We start from the raw sequence: 17958 nt of genomic DNA, 5'->3' as shown, positions 1-17958 counted from the left end.
TATTCCATTTGAAGGATTTTTTCTGTTGTTTTGTTGCCTTTTTTGTCTGTTTTAGTTTGTTTATAAGGTCGATTCAGATATTGATTTTATTTGGAATTTTTGTGGGGATGATGATGATCTTCCACCGCCTCATCAAAATAGATTTGCAAGAAATGCACGTGTAGTTGGGAATGGGAGATCTGCAGTTCCTGCCCCTGCTCCATTACGAAGGATGTCAAATAATGCCATGGAACACAAATCCATATGATTGAACAAGATGCATACTGCTCAGTTTTGCGGGGGGCCTTCAAGGCTCATTCCGATGCCATTTCTTAGGTACTTAGCTGTTGCTGATTAATAATCATGTTCAGAATCATTATATTCATTTGTCTAAACACATTTTGCTATTTAGTAGAAGGAAAGTTTGAAAACAGAACTAGGGAAAGAGCTGAGGGCGTCAGCCGAGAACAGTGATGATATGATTTGTAGAGTAAGTTTAAACATATATTTTTTTTTATCATCATTGTAAAACATGTTTTCAATGTATAAAGTATAATTGATGATTTGATGATGATGATGATGATGCTGTTTGTTGACGAGAATTATTTATATTAACTTTGGCAGGGAGTGGAGAACGGCAAATGGGGCAACCAGGCATGCTTAGCTCTTCACAACCTGTTCATGAATCTGTACCTAGCCCAACAGTTTCAGCATCGCGTAAGAAACAGATAACAGATCAGTCAGTGTCGAATTATCTGTTGATGCACCATCTCCAACCTTGCATCCTAACATGCAATCATCTTCATCAAATTTCAAAAGAGGCCAACTAGGATGACGACCCAAAAAGATAAAAAACGACCCAAAAAGACAAAAACCAGTAAGTTTTTGAATTTAAAGATTTTGATAACTAGAGAAATTTATTATGTGCTACTGTATCTGCTAGGTCTGCAATGTAGTGTTCTGTGGTTGCTAAATGCTGACAGGTTGAAATGTAGAAGTGGCTTTGTTGTAATGCGGAAATTTTGTTAGTTATAAAACTTATAACAGAGTAACATATCATTTGTTTGTTATTCTATTGGTTTGTTAAATATTACTAGGCATACAAAATGTGTGTGCACATATTAACACCTTTTTTTTAAATCTAGTAAGCAAATAGAGCTTATCTAGCGCTGCAATGAATTGAGAAAGTCAATTTATCTATCTTTGTGGGTTGTGGCAAAGGATAGTGTCTTCAAATTTGTTAATGGGAAAAAATCATTATATGTTCCTAGTAAATTTAAGGAAAAATACTGTTTAATAATCCCAACTGTGAACAATTTACTTCTAATAATCCCAACTAAGGTTTATTTTTTAATAATCCTAACTATGAGGTCAGTTCGCCACTAGTAGTCCCGGATGATCGGGGACAGGTTAAATTTATTTTATTTTAAAAAAAAATTACATGTGTTGCATTTCTATTGGTCTAGAAATTTTTTATAAAAAAAAGTTAAAATTAAATAAATACATAAAAGTTAAAAATAAAGAAAAAGAAAAAAGAAAACCCCAAACACCAGCTCCTCCCTCTTCCCCCACCGGCACCTCCACTGCCCAGCCCAACGCCTCTTCAACCATCCCAGCCGTCGACCCTTCACGTTTCCTCTAAACCACCATCCCCTCTTCCCTAAAACCACCTCCCAATCTGTTATGCAATTTCAATCCGAGGAGCGCGTTAGTTCGAAGTGGCAATTGGTAATTAACAATTCTATGTAATTTTTTGCTTTTAATTTGTTCAGCATTTCCCAGATTTCTGATTTTGCAAATGAATTAAGAATTAAATTGTATTCTATGATTAATAGTCAATAGATAGTGAGTCTATTTGATTTCCATAAGAAATCAAGCTTGTAATTACTGTAAATGGGGAGTTCGTATTTGATTTAACCCAAATTGGAATTTGGATTGCAAACTGGGATTTTTAGCTACCTTATGGAATAGTGACCAAAACATATTGGTATATTCATGATCAATGACTTGGAACTTATTAATTGGGGTTTCTGATTGAGAAAACTAATTGCAAAATCTACAAATCCGAAGCACAAAACAGAAGTAATTCAAAGAGTAACAATATTTTTTATTGACAGAAAATAAAACCTCATTGCCATTCGATTGAGTTGTAGAAAAAGGAATGCAGCGACGACGAACACATAAGCCGAAAAAGATACGAGGGGTGGTTTCGTGAGCGGGCAAGCAGGTGGGAGGGTGGTGGTTAAGCGGATGGTAGGCGATTTCGAGGGTGGGGCTGGGGAAGGTGGTTGTTTTCGGGGATGGAAGGGGAAAGGGAGGTTCCTGGTGAGGTAGCGACGGATTCCGGCTGGGCTAGAGGGTTGGGGGTGGCTGGTAAAGAGGAGAGGTTTTATAATTTTTTTTTTATAATTTATTTTTCAGTTTTTTAATTTTTAATTTATTTTTATTTTTAGAACCACTCACATGATGCCACATGTCAGAGCAATCCATTAGATTAGGTTGATGACCGGTTGGGACTGTTAGTGGCAAACTGACCCCATAGTTAGGATTATTAAAAACTAAAGCTTAGTTGGAATTATTAGAAGTAAATCGCTCATAGTTGGAATTATTAAAGTGTATTTTTCCTAAATTTAAAGCATTTTGCATATAATGAATCTTGAAAATTCACATCCTACCATATTTTTACAGGGTCAGCTTGGTTTAGTTTATGATGCGAACGCTTAACGAAGCATGTGAATGGGTCAATCTAAAAGAGGTAATCACACTCCCTCTTTCTGAAGAATAGTTCCTTGGTTCTTTAATTGGCGAGTGGATCATGCATTCTATATCTAATGTTCAGTAGTTTACTTTTTTGCTGGAGAATGATTCCTGAACATGCTGTTGTATTTTAATGAAGTAATATTCTAAGGAATTTGAATTACTTTGCGTTCTTTGTGATCAATGTCGCTGCAAATTAATTCTGTTAATCTCTCATACCTTTGTTACCTAACATGCTGTCTTTTTCAGGTGCTACATCAATATGTGGCCTGAACCTTTGGAGTCTGATTTTATTTATGGTAAGCTTTGAGAATTTTCTTAGAACTTCATATGTAAGAAGTTGAATTTTTTTTTTTTTTTTTTTTAATTGGTGTTGTTTTCGGGACTCATGTATACTTTTCAGCTTCATCATCTATAGGAACTTCAGTCAGTGCCCGGTTCCTAGTAGCATTTTCTGCAGCTTTTGGTAAGGAATCACAACATTTATATAATTCAGAAGAATCTGATCCAAACATATCTGTGCTATTAGTGGACTTGGTTCTAAAAGTTGTTGATTTGTAAGAAATGCCTCTTGGTTTTTAAGTCGTTTTCCCGTTTAAGCTTTTCAGTCCAATGGCTATGTTTAACACTTATCCTTACAATGCAGTTTTAATCCTTATTCATAAGTCTTAGCTTTGTTATGATACCCTTGGTAGTGGGATCGTTGGAATGCTGCCGATGAATTGAAGAACCCGTCTATAGGAGTCATTTTCTCAACCACTGACAGAGTGAAGAGTGCACACTGCGAAATACTCCTATTTGAGATTTCACAGAGTGAAGAGTGCACACTGCGAAATACTCCTATTTGAGATTTCACAGCTACCTTATTTTGTGCTCAAAGCTTAATACCATAAATATATTTCTGAAGACTTTTCATTTTGGGTTTTTCTACATAGTACCCCTGAGGTATTCACTTTTCCAAGCTGTGCCCACCCATTTTCAAAATTCCACACTGTAACCCCAAACTACCTTTAGTGTCTGCTATGTAACCCCCCACTAATCCTAAGGTTAACACCGTTAACTTTTGTTAAAAAATCTGTTTTTTTTTTTTAAAAAAAAAAAAAAAAAAAAAAAAAAACCTTCCCTCCTGCAAAACCACCCACGCACCACCAACCATTCCCTCCTCCAAACCCACCCACCCAGCGAACCACCCACCGGACTTCACCCAAGCCACCGAACTTCACCCACCCAAGCCACCGCACCCACCCTGCGAACCGCACCCATCACAACGCACCACCGAAAGAACAGCAGCACTTCGCCGTCGATTCGACCACCAAAAATCTGATGCGTGAACCCTAAAGGACGAAAAACTCCAATCCTTTACCCTTTCACCCTCAAAATGGCTGGAATCGACCATTGAAACCCCGAATGGTCGATTTGGCCGTTTATAGGGTGAGGGAAAAGGGGAGTGCGTGGTTTTGCGCGGCAGTGGTTGGGGCTGAGGTGTTTGGGTTGGGCTAGGGTGGTGCGTCAGCCGCGGAGTTTGGGGTTGGGCTAAGGTGGTGCATCGGCTGGAGTAGGTGGGGATGGGAGTGCCGATAGCTGCTGCCGGCAGTGGCTGTGGTGGGGTTGGTTAGGGTTAGGTTCAATTTTCTTCATGGTTGTTGGTGTGTGGCGGTTGTGCTAGGTGTGGTGGTTGTTGGGTGTGGCGGTGGCTGGGTGCGTTAGTTAGGGTGGTTAAGGCTGGGTCGTGAGGGTGTGAGAGAGGCAACATAAAACTAACGGTGATAGCTAACGACAACTTAACGGCAGGGTTACATCATAGACACTAAAGGTAGTTTGGGGTTACAGTGTGGAATTTTGAAAATGGGTGGGCACAGCTTAGAAAAGTGAATACCTCAGGGGTACTATGTAGATAAACCCTTTCATTTTTGAGTTTGGCTTGATGATTTTTGACTGTTGAAAGGTGATCAATACGAGCTGATTTTGAGCAGGTTGCTTATTACAACTTTCACCCATCTTATTCACGGGAGACACCAAATCAGTAAGCTGATTTGCAAAAATTGTAAAGGGAAAATTCACAAGAGTAATCCGACCTTTTACACGTTTTCTTACAATAATCTCACTATTGAAAATATGGGAATAATTCAACTTTTAGTTAGGATCTTCTCAGAATGTTTACACATAAGTTTATAGATACGAGTATATATAGTATGTATGGTAAATTGGTAAGTCTACGAGAAAATCTGGGAATAAACTTCTACAACTTGTTTTATCAAATGATATTTTGTATAAGTTCCTCGGTAGGAGTTTAACCACATGACTTGCCTATGAGAGGTCCAGGTTATTAGGGTTATTCTCGTCACCCACCGAAAAAAAAAAATAAATTATACGTATCCTTAAACCTTATAAAAATGCAAAAGTTTTAACTGTAGCTTATGAATAGTACCCGCTGGTGCTATTACAGAGATGTCCTTGAATTCATTGAATTGCCGATTTTGCCCTTTATTGTTTTGTTTCTTTGGTGGCCTGGCTGCCAGCTGTCTTCTCTCTCTTAACTCTTAAGGCTTCTTCCTTCTTCTCATCTCACTATCTTTCTCTCTCCTTCTCCTCTCGGCGCTCCCACTCTCTATCTCCTCCATTGGAGCAGTTTCTGAGGTACCAAGCAAAAGAATTTATGATTTATTTTTTGTTTATTTCTTTTGTTCATCTATTCGATTAGATTTTTCCTCTTATAAGAATGGAGGCGGCAACAGCAGCAGCAAAACCAATAATCAATGTCGCTGCCATTTGCGGCTCCTTTCCATACAACATAGACCTCCCCGAGCAGGTACTTTCTCTCTCCCCTTCCTCCTCCATAGTCAAATTTTAAGACCCAAACTTTGTTCAGAATCAATACAAACAATGGAAATCAATTACATGGGTATTTCGTCATTGTCGATAATTATGTTAGAATTCAAAGTATATAATTATAACAATTAATAGATTATCATATTAATGTTAAATTAAATGTTTAAAATTATGAAGCATTTGAGATGAACCATATATCAATATATAGCTAGAACTGTCGATAATACCAGTAACAAATAATTTAACATACAATCCCAAGTATTGTGTGTATAAAATTAAACAACCTTTTTATTTTAATTGTTTTGGTATGAAAAACTTTAATTCAGGTTTGGGACCCTCATTCCAAAACTCTTATTACCAAACTGCAGATTAATATGTTCCTGTTGTTTTCGAATGTTTTTGGTTGAATCTTTGTGGGTGTATTTGTGCGAAATCGTTTCGTTTTTAGTAGGAGTTTATTTGATCGATTTGTTTTCGATTTTTTGGGTTTATTTATTCTATTGTTTTTCGATATTTTAAGGGCTTATTTGTTCTATTTATTTTCATTTTTTGGGTTGAATTTTAGTGCTTCTTCGATTATATGAGGAGGCAATGAGTGCGCTGTCATCTTTGATTACTACTCGAACTCGTGCTGAGAAGAGCAATAGCGGTGATCGCTTTGAGTTGCTGTTTGATTATATTAAGGTTATACTTCTGTTATTATGTTAATTTTCATGTCATTTTATCTTAAATTAGTTGATCATATGATTATATTAAAGTTATATAGTTTTATTATTATGCTTGATTTACATCTTTTTGTCTCAAAATTGATTTATTTTGGAATTATTAGGGTAATAATGTATATTAGGTTTGTGTGGGATTTCGCAGATACTGGAGTTGGAAGAACCAATTTCTAAGTCGAAGGTTATTCATGTGGCTGACACCAAAGGAAAGGTATTTGTCTTCGATCCTTTTATGTTAATTAGACAATGAATTTGTTAAATGAATATCTACGTGTCATACACTCATACAGAAACATATCTCCGTGTTATATGAAAACGTTGCAATTAATTTGAAACCGAGGGAGCATTTCTGAAGTGATTTGCATTTGTGGTTTGTTGGGATTACTGAATTGTATAACAAAGTGTCTTTAAGCGGGCTGCATTGTAGTCTCTCACAAGTCAGCTGTAGGATTACTCTGATCTTTCTTGTCATTAAGAGAAAAACTATGAACTTGTGTTAAATGATGATTATTTTGTCTATCTATGTGCATAGGGTTCGACTTGTGCTTTTACTGAGTCCATATTACGCAATTGTGGCTTCCATACCGGGCTTTTTATGTCCCCACACTTAATGGACGTCCGCGAAAGATTTCTATTAGATGGGTAAGTTATAACTTAAAGGTTCTTTTCATTCACCTTAACTGTTCTAAAATTGTCTGAAGTTGAGTCATGCTGTACATGTTTATGTTACCTTGTAAATTGACAAGCATAATACCAGCCATTGCCTTTTTTTTTATAAAATAAGATTTTATTGTTCATTCCAAAACCCTTTATGTTTCGAGCTCTTTTATTTATTTCATGGCTAATTATATTTTTGTTTGTATGCCATGTTGAGTGAGTGCTATTCTTATTCAATCACTGATCAGCCAAACGTGCCTTATATTGTAGCTTTGTCAATTATCATCATGAGTGTGGATTATAGTGTGAAGTCGCGGGATGGGGGGTGGAGGGTTGGAATTGAACTTATATGAGAATAAGCTGGTACAAAAGGTTCTTTAGGGAATCAAGGGCCTGAAAAGTGAGATTTTAATGACAGTGAGAGCTGTTTTGGGAAAATAAAACTGTCGGAAAAATAAAATAAAATTAGAGGAGCTTATTCTTCAAAGAGAAGGCTTTCTATGATAAAAAATATGCTACTGATGTGATTGACAGTTGGAAGGAGATAAAAAATCATTTTAAGTTGCTTAAAAGGGTTTTTTTTTCCCCCTTTTAATTGTAGGGACTTAGAGACTAATGAGAGTGCAAGATGTTTTTGGAAATATGGTTCATGGGTTGCGCACTTGGGAATGGTTAAGGAGAATTTTGTGAGGAAGTGGTTTTAACTTTGATATGCAGCAGGACAAATCTCCTTTTCTTGACGGGATTTATTGTGATTTTTTATGGATACTTGATAGAGCGGTTGAGTTGATCTTATGTTTCATTTACAGTGCTTTAGTTGTTAATGTCACAATATAAATAGGTAAAAAGATGAGATCATTGATAGTGTTATTATAGTGTTCATAAGAACGTAAGTGGGGTTCTCAGCCTTTTAAGTAGCCTGGGTTATTTATATCTCAGCTGTACTTTTTAATGGTGAATTGACTGCTTTTTGATACAATCTTAGTGACTAAAGTGGTTGAAGAGATTCAAATATTGAAGTTGATTAGGATTTTCATTAATGGTGTTGTTTGATATGCCATTGACAAGTTAGTTGGGAGAAAAGTTTTTGGAGGTGATAAAGTTGGTGTACTGGGGATTCTTCATTGGTATATCATGTTCATGTGAATGGGGGGGGGGGGGGGGGGGGAGAGGAGGGGGGTGGGGGGACACAGGGGTTTTGGGTCTGGTTATCGATGTAAGTTTGAGTTAAGAGAAGCCATCCTACGGTGATTTTGAAGATTGATGTAATTTAAGTTTAGTTATGGAGGCCAGATTGTTTTAAGGTAAGTAGGCCAGATTGTTCTATTTATTTTCATTTTTTGGGTTGAATTTTAGTGCTTCTTCGATTGTGCGGTGCTTTAATTTCTATATGTGCAGAAATGGAGGGTGAAAAATTATTTCAGAATCTGGAGATGTTCTAATATTCGGAGGTAAATCAAGACGTATTTTTCATGGTGTCTCTGCAATTTTTTTGTGAAGTTTGAAGTGTTTTTAGTGGATTGGTAAGTGAATTAGTGAGAGTTTTGAGTGGTTATTTTACATATGGATGGAGAAGTCAATAATTTTTGGTGATGCTTAAGTTAGGGTTTATTTTGCACTGTTGTTGTTATATTCGGTTTCAAATTTTCTTAATGTTGTGTTCTTATGTTGAATCTACTTGTAAAAATGGCCAGGGAAGTTTATATTTGGTTTTTTTTTTTTTTTTTTTAATTTTTTTTTTAATTTTTTTTTTTATATACTTCAGAGCTTTCTCTAACCCCCCACTAAAGCAAAATAACTTTCCTCTCCATTGAAGTAACTTGAAAGGTAATTTGTTGATTTCCCGATCCGACGCCAAGTATAGTTCTTTTTGCTTTCTCTCTCTTGTTCTAATTGGTTCAATGTTCATCTCTTCGTTTAGATTTTTCCTTTTATTTGAATGTTAGACTGATTAAATTTTTGTTCATTTATGGGTTTTTATGCAGTTGGATTTTCTGGGTTTTTATTTATTTATTTAATATTGATTCTGAATTTAATTCAGCTTTACTAGGTGTTTTTGTGTTTAAAGCTTGATGCTAATATCATTGGCGGAACTCAGTTATAGAAAGGCATGCCTTTTTATTGGCAGAAGTGAATAAGTTAGTTTTTTGTAATTAGTTTGATAGAAGTAGAATATCATATTGCTAAAAGTTTTCTATTTGATTTGGTATAGGATCTTCACTAATTAAAAGGAGATTATGCCAGTTTTCCAGTCAATATGATCTTCATGGATTAAAATTGACATACCAATGAAACTCAACATTCTATATTTTTTCACACAATTAACATGGTTGGCTGACTTGGGAGGTTTAAAAAATATCTCTAATTAATGGATTATGTTTAGTATCTGCCTGAGATTGCTGTGCTATTATTATTGTATGGACGAGGTCATGGTGAAAGTAAGATAAAGCTCTAAAACGTTCAATGTGATGGCAAAACCATTTGCTTGTATCTTATACTCGATGTAGTATAGTTGTATATAGCCTATATTATTTGCTTGAATCTTATACTCAATGTAGTATAGTTGTATATAGCCTAAAATGTTCAATGTAATGTCAGACTTTATGAACCCTTTAGCTGTGTATTGTTTCTTATTTGGGTGGTGGATTGTCCGTTTGTTATTGAACAGGAAGTTTGTTATTGCCTGATTGACCGGATAAGTTTTGAGATGCTACCTACATTACATCCTTGGAGTTGATATTGATGATACAATGTAGTTATATCATCACCCCTTCTCTGTGGATAGCCAAAAGGCGAGGCTTGCACTTGAAGAGAATCAAATTGATTATACATTTATTACATGGATGCATCATTCTTCATTCTGTCATGCTGTCATGTTTAAATACAAGGTAGGAAAGTATTTTTGGATATATTTAGTTAATCAGAAGTATATATTCATAGCTTCAAAGATATGAAAAGAGGAACATGGTTAAGTAGAATGTGTTCATGGCATTGAGAGTCGCATGAAACCTATTCTTGGTTGAGTTAATGCATGCATCACCAAGTTAAATGGGCTTGCAAATGAGCATCATTGGTCTTTGATTTTGGTACTTTGACCGGATTAGGTAGGGCTAGGCCAGCAGACCTTGGTTGCATATTATGACAACCATCATTTCTTGGATGAATTTATATCATACCTTTGTGATGATTTTATTCAGCCTATATATATATATGTGCACTTATCTGTGTTTGACGACTTTTTTTCTATTTGTATATGGTATATTTTGGTGGTTCAAACTTATTAGAATATAGAGCATCATAATATTATCTGAAAGTTTAGATAGATTGGTTATTGGCTCTTCAATTTCATTCTACACGGGATGAATGAAATCATGAAGAACTTTATTGTCTTAATATTTGTTCTCTCTGCCCCCCCCCTCTCTCTCTCTCTCTTTCTCTCTCTATTTTGTATGCCCGGTAAGGAGGACAAATTAAAGGTTCTTTTGGAGACTGTCCCTGTACACAAAGAAAGTGGCGGATATATATTTGTTGCAAGCTTTGAAATAAGCCTCAAGGAGCAAACAGGAAAGATAAGTTTCTTAGTATGTCCAATAGGGTTGAAATATACCCCATATACAAAGTTATTATAAATAAGAGTGACAATTTTGTAATCATTAACTAATTACTACTGTCATTAACAATAGTATGAATTTTGGAATCATTCAAAATTGGCTCAGTTTGATTACAATGAGACTAATTTAATTAAGCACTAATTTAGGTACTGCTTCCTCTATCTCATACTTCCTCCGTTTCTATTTAGTTGACGCGTTTTATTTAGGCACATGTATTAAGGAGAGGAGAGAGAGTGAGAGTGAGAGAAAATGAAAAATCAAGTGGGGTAGCTTGTAAATGCAAGGTAAAAAAGTTACCCCAAAAGGAAACGTGTCAACCAAATTGGGAGACCACGCGTGTAGATTTGTCAAATTTGGTAGGGCCACGAATATAGAAAGATATGCCTTTGCATGTCTCATAATTATTTGATAAGAATGTCATAAATAGCTATATATATCTCGAAAAAGAAAAGGAGGAAGGGAAGGGGGAAAGAAAGATTATTAGTACATAAATTAGTATGTACAATATTTAAAGATAATTTTTTTTGGTGAAAATATTTAAAGATAATAACAGTACGCAATAAATGTGATTTCACTAAATGCGTCAAACACTAAGATGCTATTACCGTTTACATGCGAGCCTAAGAACTACAATCGTTGAAATCGTACATAAAATAATTTATAGATAAATAACCAATAAATAAAATTTAATATATAAACATATGATATTTGTCATTCATTTTATACATTCCATATCGATTACAAACTCTAATTACTAAAATTTTCAATAGAAGAACCACTCGAAAATTTTCTACTTTAAATAGTCTAACAAACAAATATACAATACTTTTGTATATTTTACATTTAATCCATTTTACATAACTTTATCCCTTAGTGGTGCATTTCCTTATAACTAATCCTTATTATCACAATCATTCTAAGACGAAGCTAGCTATTCGAAAAATATTTAGGTACTCCACAATAGGAAACTATTTTGCGTTCTACAATAATGTCTAAAACAATAGTATATTTTTTTTAAGAATCTTTAAATTATCAAATTCTAGATAACTTCACTTATAACAATTGTTTTTCCATAGATATTTCCCCATAGAAACTTTATCACTACTCCTTCTCAGTACTTATAAATTCATGCATCCTTGCTATTACAAAACCCGAACACAACCACGAATATCACAACAACCGAACACATCCACGAATTTTGCTTATCTTGCCGTCGGGGGAGCACTCGCAACGCGCGTGCTCCAACGACTAGTTGTATAAAATATGGCAAATATTGTATATTTATAAAAGTATTGTTTGTGCGCTGATGTCAAAATCTTGATTTGACAAATATTTAATCATGATTAACGTCAAAAAAATTATTGTGTTTTCAAGTAAAACACTTTTAAGTGTTATCTTTTTTAAGTGAAATATTCACATTAGAATAATAGTATAAGTTCTTCACCCAAAAAAAAAAAAAGAAAAAGAAAAAGAAAAAATTAAGTACTCCGTATAAGTTTATTGGTACGAGTAAATATTGGTATTTCAAAAAGTAAATACGTAGTAATATTTATGGTAGGTCATGGTTAGTATAATATAGTAGCTTTTGATCAACGAAAAAAAAAAAAAAATTGTATATAAAACTAATACTCCCTCGTTTCAATCATTTAAAAAAAAAAAAAAAAACAAAGAAGGTATCTTAGGGTTTGTTTGACATTGTTTTTTGTTTTCAAATTTTCAGTTTTTTTGAAAATAAAAAACCAAAAGCAGGAAACAAGAAAAAGATATTTTCACTATTCTGTTGTCAGTTTTCAAAATTAGCATGATTTTAATAAGTTTGACTAATTTTTTATTCATTATATGACATATATCATACACTTTTAAAATACAAAAAACCAAAAAACTGCAAACCGCAATAATGCCAAACGAACCCTAATAATTTGAAATTTGATTGCAACTTTGTAATTAATGTTTTGTCTTTTCTTGTTTTATTTATGGGAATTGACTATAATCAAATTGCATAAAATAAATTTTAATTGGAAGATTTGCCATGTCAGCAATCCAGTAGCACATATGTTAATCAATCAGCATTATTTGACTCTTTAAACACCCAATTAGATTACTTATTCACAAATTATGAAAATTATTCACCCTATAATGCTTGGAAATCTTCAATATGGGTATATCATTTTGAAATGCCTAAAATAGTTTATTACACTAACAAAGTGAAATAGAGGGAGTATTATTTAAAAATAAGTTAATTATATACATATTAAGGAGTATAAAATAATTCTTAGAAAATTAATCCTTTTTTTAACCACAACATAAAGAAACATATTGGCTTTAGCCAAATATCAAGTATGTAGTAAAGTTTAATTAACCCCCTCCATGTTTTGATAAGTGTTACAGTTTGACTAATTAAACACGCATGTCGAGACAAGACTTTGACTACTATTGTATCTAATTAGGCTATAGCCAAATATCAAGTATGTAGTACAAGGTTTAATTAATTCCCTCCGTGTTTTAATAAGTATTATAGTTTGACTAAATATTATAACAAATCCAATAATGTATTATACAATAAAATTTGCTTTATTATTATTATTATTATTATTATTATTATTATTATTATTATTATTATTATTATTATTATTATTATTATTATTATTATTATTATTATTATTATTATTATTATTATTATTATTATTATTATTATTATTATTATTATTATTATTATTATTTTTATATATTAGTAAATTAATCAAGTCAAAATCATTACTCCCTCCGTCCACGAAAGAACGACCCTTTTGGGTTGATTTCGCGGGTATTAATACAATTAAATAAAAAGAAGTAAAAGTATATCAGAAAGATAAATTTATATGGGGTTTACAAAAAAGTAGAGACATATAGTAATAAAAGTATATGGAAAAACAAAATTTTATATGAGGAAGCTAATTTTGTACAAATATTGTTGCAAATTGGTGGGTATTTTAATGCTAATAGGTCATTTTTTTTGGGGATTAAAATTAGGCCGAATGGATTTTTTTTTGGGGACAGAGATAGTATATGAATAGTAAAAAAAGTCAAAATGTAACAATTAATTAAAACATGAAGGGAGTAATAGTCTTTGAGAATAGAAAAATAAATTACGAAGTACTAGTATTATCCGTACATGTATAGGATCTAAGTTAGTTATATACATGTATTCAAAAAAAAAAAAAAAAAAAAAAAAAGGTTAGTTATATACATATATACATAATACAATGATGTGATTTTCCCATTTCGCCTCTGAATATGTTCCCTAAATTTATCTTAGGGGATACAATAGGCACTTGTCTTTAGAAATTGGTAAAAATGAACAAATTATCATTCTTTTCATCTTGTTTTCCGATCATAGTTTGGTCCTCTTGGAATTTTTCCAATGATGCTTTCATCAAACATCTTGTACCACTTCATCATCTCTCCATATATTTCTCCAATTATATAATCTACTTCATCTTCAAATTTCTCATATAGAAATGGCAATAGTTGCATAGAAATATAGCCTGCAATAATAATTTAAAAAATAATTCAACAAGTAACCTCATATATATTATTATATGAATAAAAAAATAGAAGTTAATAATCTTACTTATGAACAAAAGATTTATGGAAGAAATGTAGTTGCCAAGTATTGACAGCATCAACAAACATCCAATTGTCTGTTTATTAAAAAAATAAAACCCAACTTATGTCATACTTTATAACTAGAATAATATGTGGTTTTTTCTTGAATTCTGAAATAAAAAATGAAATAATGAAGTTTCCTTACCATAAAGAAGTACATAATATTCTCACGACATGCAATGTCTAGTAACATAGACAAACATAAGTTTATTCTGGCATGAATCATAGTGGCTACATTTTTGAATGTTGAATCCTGTATCATGATCTCTGGAATCTCAGGAGTTTTCCTACATCATACGGAGTATGTCACAATATATATTATTAATCACTTAGACATCAAATGATCGTAGTGCACATGTTTAGTACTTCCTCTGTCCTGTAATATAATGTCTGTTTTTATTTTTATGATCAAGTTTTTAAAAATAACAGTAATGACCAAAAAAATTCATTGGTTTAAATCAAAAATATGATCTGATCATGTGATGATATTAGAATCTTCTCAATGTTTTATTTTACATATCAACTTTTTAAGTGATGCATTTAAAAAAATACATATATTCGTACTTTATTTGTTTGTACTTTATTTGTTTGTGGGTACAATGATATGGAGTACGAGTATAAGCTAAACAAAAATAGGAGGAATGATTTACCAGTTAAATAGTTCTGCTAGAGTGCACCAAATGAAGAACACAAGCAGTGTAGTAATGGATATGTGACAAACAAGGCTAACAAAGCTGTACTCAATAACCGCAAATAAAAGCCATATCATAGTAATGCCAAGTAGAAGAATTGCCGACACTTTTGGCTTTCTCCATAACAAGATATCTGCCACTGCAGATATAAAATAGAAACTTGAGTATCATAATATACTATATAAAAGAGGAAATTATTATAATTTATCTTATTATGCTTATGTCTAGATTAAATATAGAATTTCAATATAAAATTAAAGATTTTATTTATATAGTAGTAATATACAAATTATTAACTTTTAACACAATTCAACATCAAATTGATTAATTGACTAGCTTTGTAATTTATACTTATAATAAAATATAGTCATACAAACTCTAATTTGAATCGTCTTAATGTAATAATTGTTATACGTCCGTATTTTGATCTATTAATCGTTGTTAATTATGTGTTGGCAAAACAATAATAAAACCAATTGGTCTTGTATGGACCCGGTCTACAATAAATTATTGTAGACCCAAAATTTGACACTTTCAAATAATATAATCACATTCTGGATGATATAATCACTTTTTTAGATGATATAATTATCTTTTTGTGAGTTATATATTGAATTATATAATCTCATATTAAATCATTTAATGAGATTATATAATTATCTTTAGGATGATAAAATTTAAAAATCATGTTTTGAAATGATGTAATTTACTATTTGATACTTTTTATAATGATAAATTCACCTTTTGAGTTATACATTTATATAACAGTTTCAAAATGATATAATCACTTTTGTAGTAATATAATCACATCTTGTATGATATAATCACATTCGTATGATATACAAGAAGGTTGGGTTTACAATAAGTTATTGTAGACCGGGTCTATTCTAATCTTTGTATAATAAAAGACTGGTGTAGGTATTTAGGTACATCATTTCCCATATATATATTTCCACAAAGAAGATACCTGATATTGTGGATGGTACAATTGGTATAGAACCGGAAATAGGAGAGGATTGTACTAATAATTGATAAAATATACTTAAATTGATCATGGGCTTTATACAAAAACTAAATGATTTTTTGAGCCAGTGTAACACAAAGGTCATGGATTTAAATCTGCCCCACCCCCTACTTTCGAGTAGAACATTTTTGCTTTGGATATAAGAGAACATATGTCGTATCTATATTTCAAGTCTAAAGGGCTCTCATGTGAGGAGGGTGATAGATTATATAAAATAATCGTGGATTTGACACTTGATTTTGGCACATTACACATATAACATGCCTTGGTGCCATAATAATGTAGGGTAATTAGGATAAAGTAGGAATTGTATATAAAAAAGTTTACCATAATTTTTTTTTTTTTTTTTTTTTTTTTTTTTTTTTTTAAATGTATCAACAAAAAAGAAACTTTTCAAAAACATAAAATAACATATGCATCAACTAAAGTATAAAAATTTCCAAAGTTATTGTGAATTCACTTTTCCTTTCCATACCTACATATTTCATTGAAATAACAGTATAAATAGATATGCACACGAATTCCCATCACACTTTACTATTGAAAGTAACAATAAATAATCATGCCACAACTTACCATCTAAAGCTCCAATCCGTCCTACAATTTTATTTTATTTATTATTTTTTTTTTTTGAAAGAACATTATTATACAATGTAAGTGCTGTGAACTATTTTATGCATTAGAACGTATTGCTTGGGAGGATTTGGGTTGGTTTTGTTTTATTAAAGCTCAAGATATTTTTTTAATCCTTTAATCAATAAAAGTTGTTATTCTGATCCCCTTCTTAATTCATCTAATTAGGAATTAATACTTGTCAAAAAAAAAAAAAAAAGGAATTACTATGTACGGAGTAGTATGTAATTAGTAGTATTAATTAATGAATGAGTTATATAATAGTTAAATATGAAGGATTAAGTTGTTCTCAAAAAAATATAAAGGATTAAGTTGTGGCAAACCTTCTCCACCACCAAGAGTTTCATGAATGGACCTTCGCCGACTGAACAGCCTCGTCGGAGCGGCTTCTTTGTTGTTGTAAATGCTCTCTTGAACGGATGTCATTTTGAAATTCCCTGGCTTGAGACTCTTGCAATAACGTAGCTACTAATATGTACGAAGTACTTGGTAATATATAAGTATACAAGATTGTAGTTATATATACTGTACATTGAGGTTCTATACTTTGTATCCAAGAAAGAAATATAGCTAAGTTTAGTAATTAAAGAAGAAAGGTATGCCTTGAAGAATGATATAGAAGGCATGTTTACTGTTTTGCTTTTCAAATTTGATCTCCACATTCTTAATTGTTCCTTATCCAACATTAGTTCTTTGCTTATTTAGATCATTACATTACATAATTAATTAAAATCTCATCTAATGGTTTTCTATTGCACGTGTGTGTCTTAATTGAATGTTGCCCTACTAGTTTTCTTCTGATCGCGCTACATACATAATTAAGTCCCTATCATTTGGTTTTCTATTGCTTGCATCAATATATTTGGTACCTTTGTATCTGGCCATGGGAGGAATAACACTTTAACCTTATAACTGTTTTAATTCTCTCTTCTTTTTTTAATGTGGGACAATTACATGTGTTGTTTGGGAAGACGCCTCAACACTCCCTTACACGTGTAAGGTCTCTTTTCAATACAATCACATGTGATCTATCATGGGGTCATAGTTTATTTTCACACTTTCCCTCATATGAACCTATTTAATTTGGCCCCGAGGACATTAGGTTTTAACCTTATGCCCATTTGCCTTTTTCTACTAGTGTACAATATAAAAGACTCTTAATTAAAGACATCATATAATAATAACTAATATATAAAGCTAAACTTTTAGCTAGGTCACGAGATAGCGACACTTAGCGTTCTAACTTTTTGCCAAGTATCGCGTTACGTTGAATAGATTTATATAGACTTCATAGGATAAAAAAAATTAGAAAAATTCTATTTTCAATCAAATTTGGATAGAATTTTAGGATAAAATTTTTAATTTAGAATTTTATTTTTGATAAAATACTAATATTTCAGAAGTTCAAA

At 32.3% G+C, this 17958-nt stretch overlaps 2 protein-coding genes across 6 annotated transcripts; one reads left to right on the top strand and one right to left on the bottom strand.

The window, feature by feature from the left end:
- The first annotated feature begins 177 nt into the window (after window positions 1–177).
- Window positions 178–10196, top strand: LOC145599001 (folylpolyglutamate synthase-like). 5 transcript variants are annotated; one of them, XM_081655422.1, is made up of 12 exons: window positions 178–315; window positions 395–469; window positions 604–856; window positions 2668–2734; window positions 2986–3035; window positions 3155–3202; window positions 5438–5545; window positions 6131–6249; window positions 6433–6498; window positions 6820–6929; window positions 8710–8771; window positions 9613–10196. In XM_081655422.1, exons 5-11 carry the CDS (start codon window positions 2999–3001, stop codon window positions 8756–8758), a joined length of 537 nt encoding a protein of 178 aa, XP_081511548.1. In that variant the 5' UTR covers window positions 178–315; window positions 395–469; window positions 604–856; window positions 2668–2734; window positions 2986–2998; the 3' UTR covers window positions 8759–8771; window positions 9613–10196. The 5 variants fall into 5 exon arrangements, with proteins under 5 accessions (XP_081511548.1, XP_081511541.1, XP_081511567.1 ...); XM_081655415.1 differs by having other exon boundaries at window positions 3140–3202; XM_081655441.1 differs by lacking the exon at window positions 5438–5545.
- Window positions 10197–13699: 3503 nt separating this feature from the next.
- Window positions 13700–17001, bottom strand: LOC145586163 (reticulon-like protein B9). The gene is made up of 5 exons (XM_081642916.1): window positions 16873–17001; window positions 14851–15031; window positions 14346–14487; window positions 14166–14235; window positions 13700–14079 (listed from the first exon to the last, which is right to left on the bottom strand). Exons 1-5 carry the CDS (start codon window positions 16973–16975, stop codon window positions 13910–13912), a joined length of 666 nt encoding a protein of 221 aa, XP_081499042.1. The 5' UTR covers window positions 16976–17001; the 3' UTR covers window positions 13700–13909.
- Window positions 17002–17958: the final 957 nt, after the last annotated feature.

The sequence above is a fragment of the Chenopodium album genome, chromosome 2 (assembly GCF_948465745.1).
Source record: "Chenopodium album chromosome 2, dcCheAlbu1.1, whole genome shotgun sequence".
Lineage (NCBI taxonomy): Eukaryota > Viridiplantae > Streptophyta > Magnoliopsida > Caryophyllales > Amaranthaceae > Chenopodium > Chenopodium album.
The sequence above is the reverse complement of the archived record's forward strand: the minus strand, read 5'-3'. Positions and strand labels throughout refer to the sequence as shown.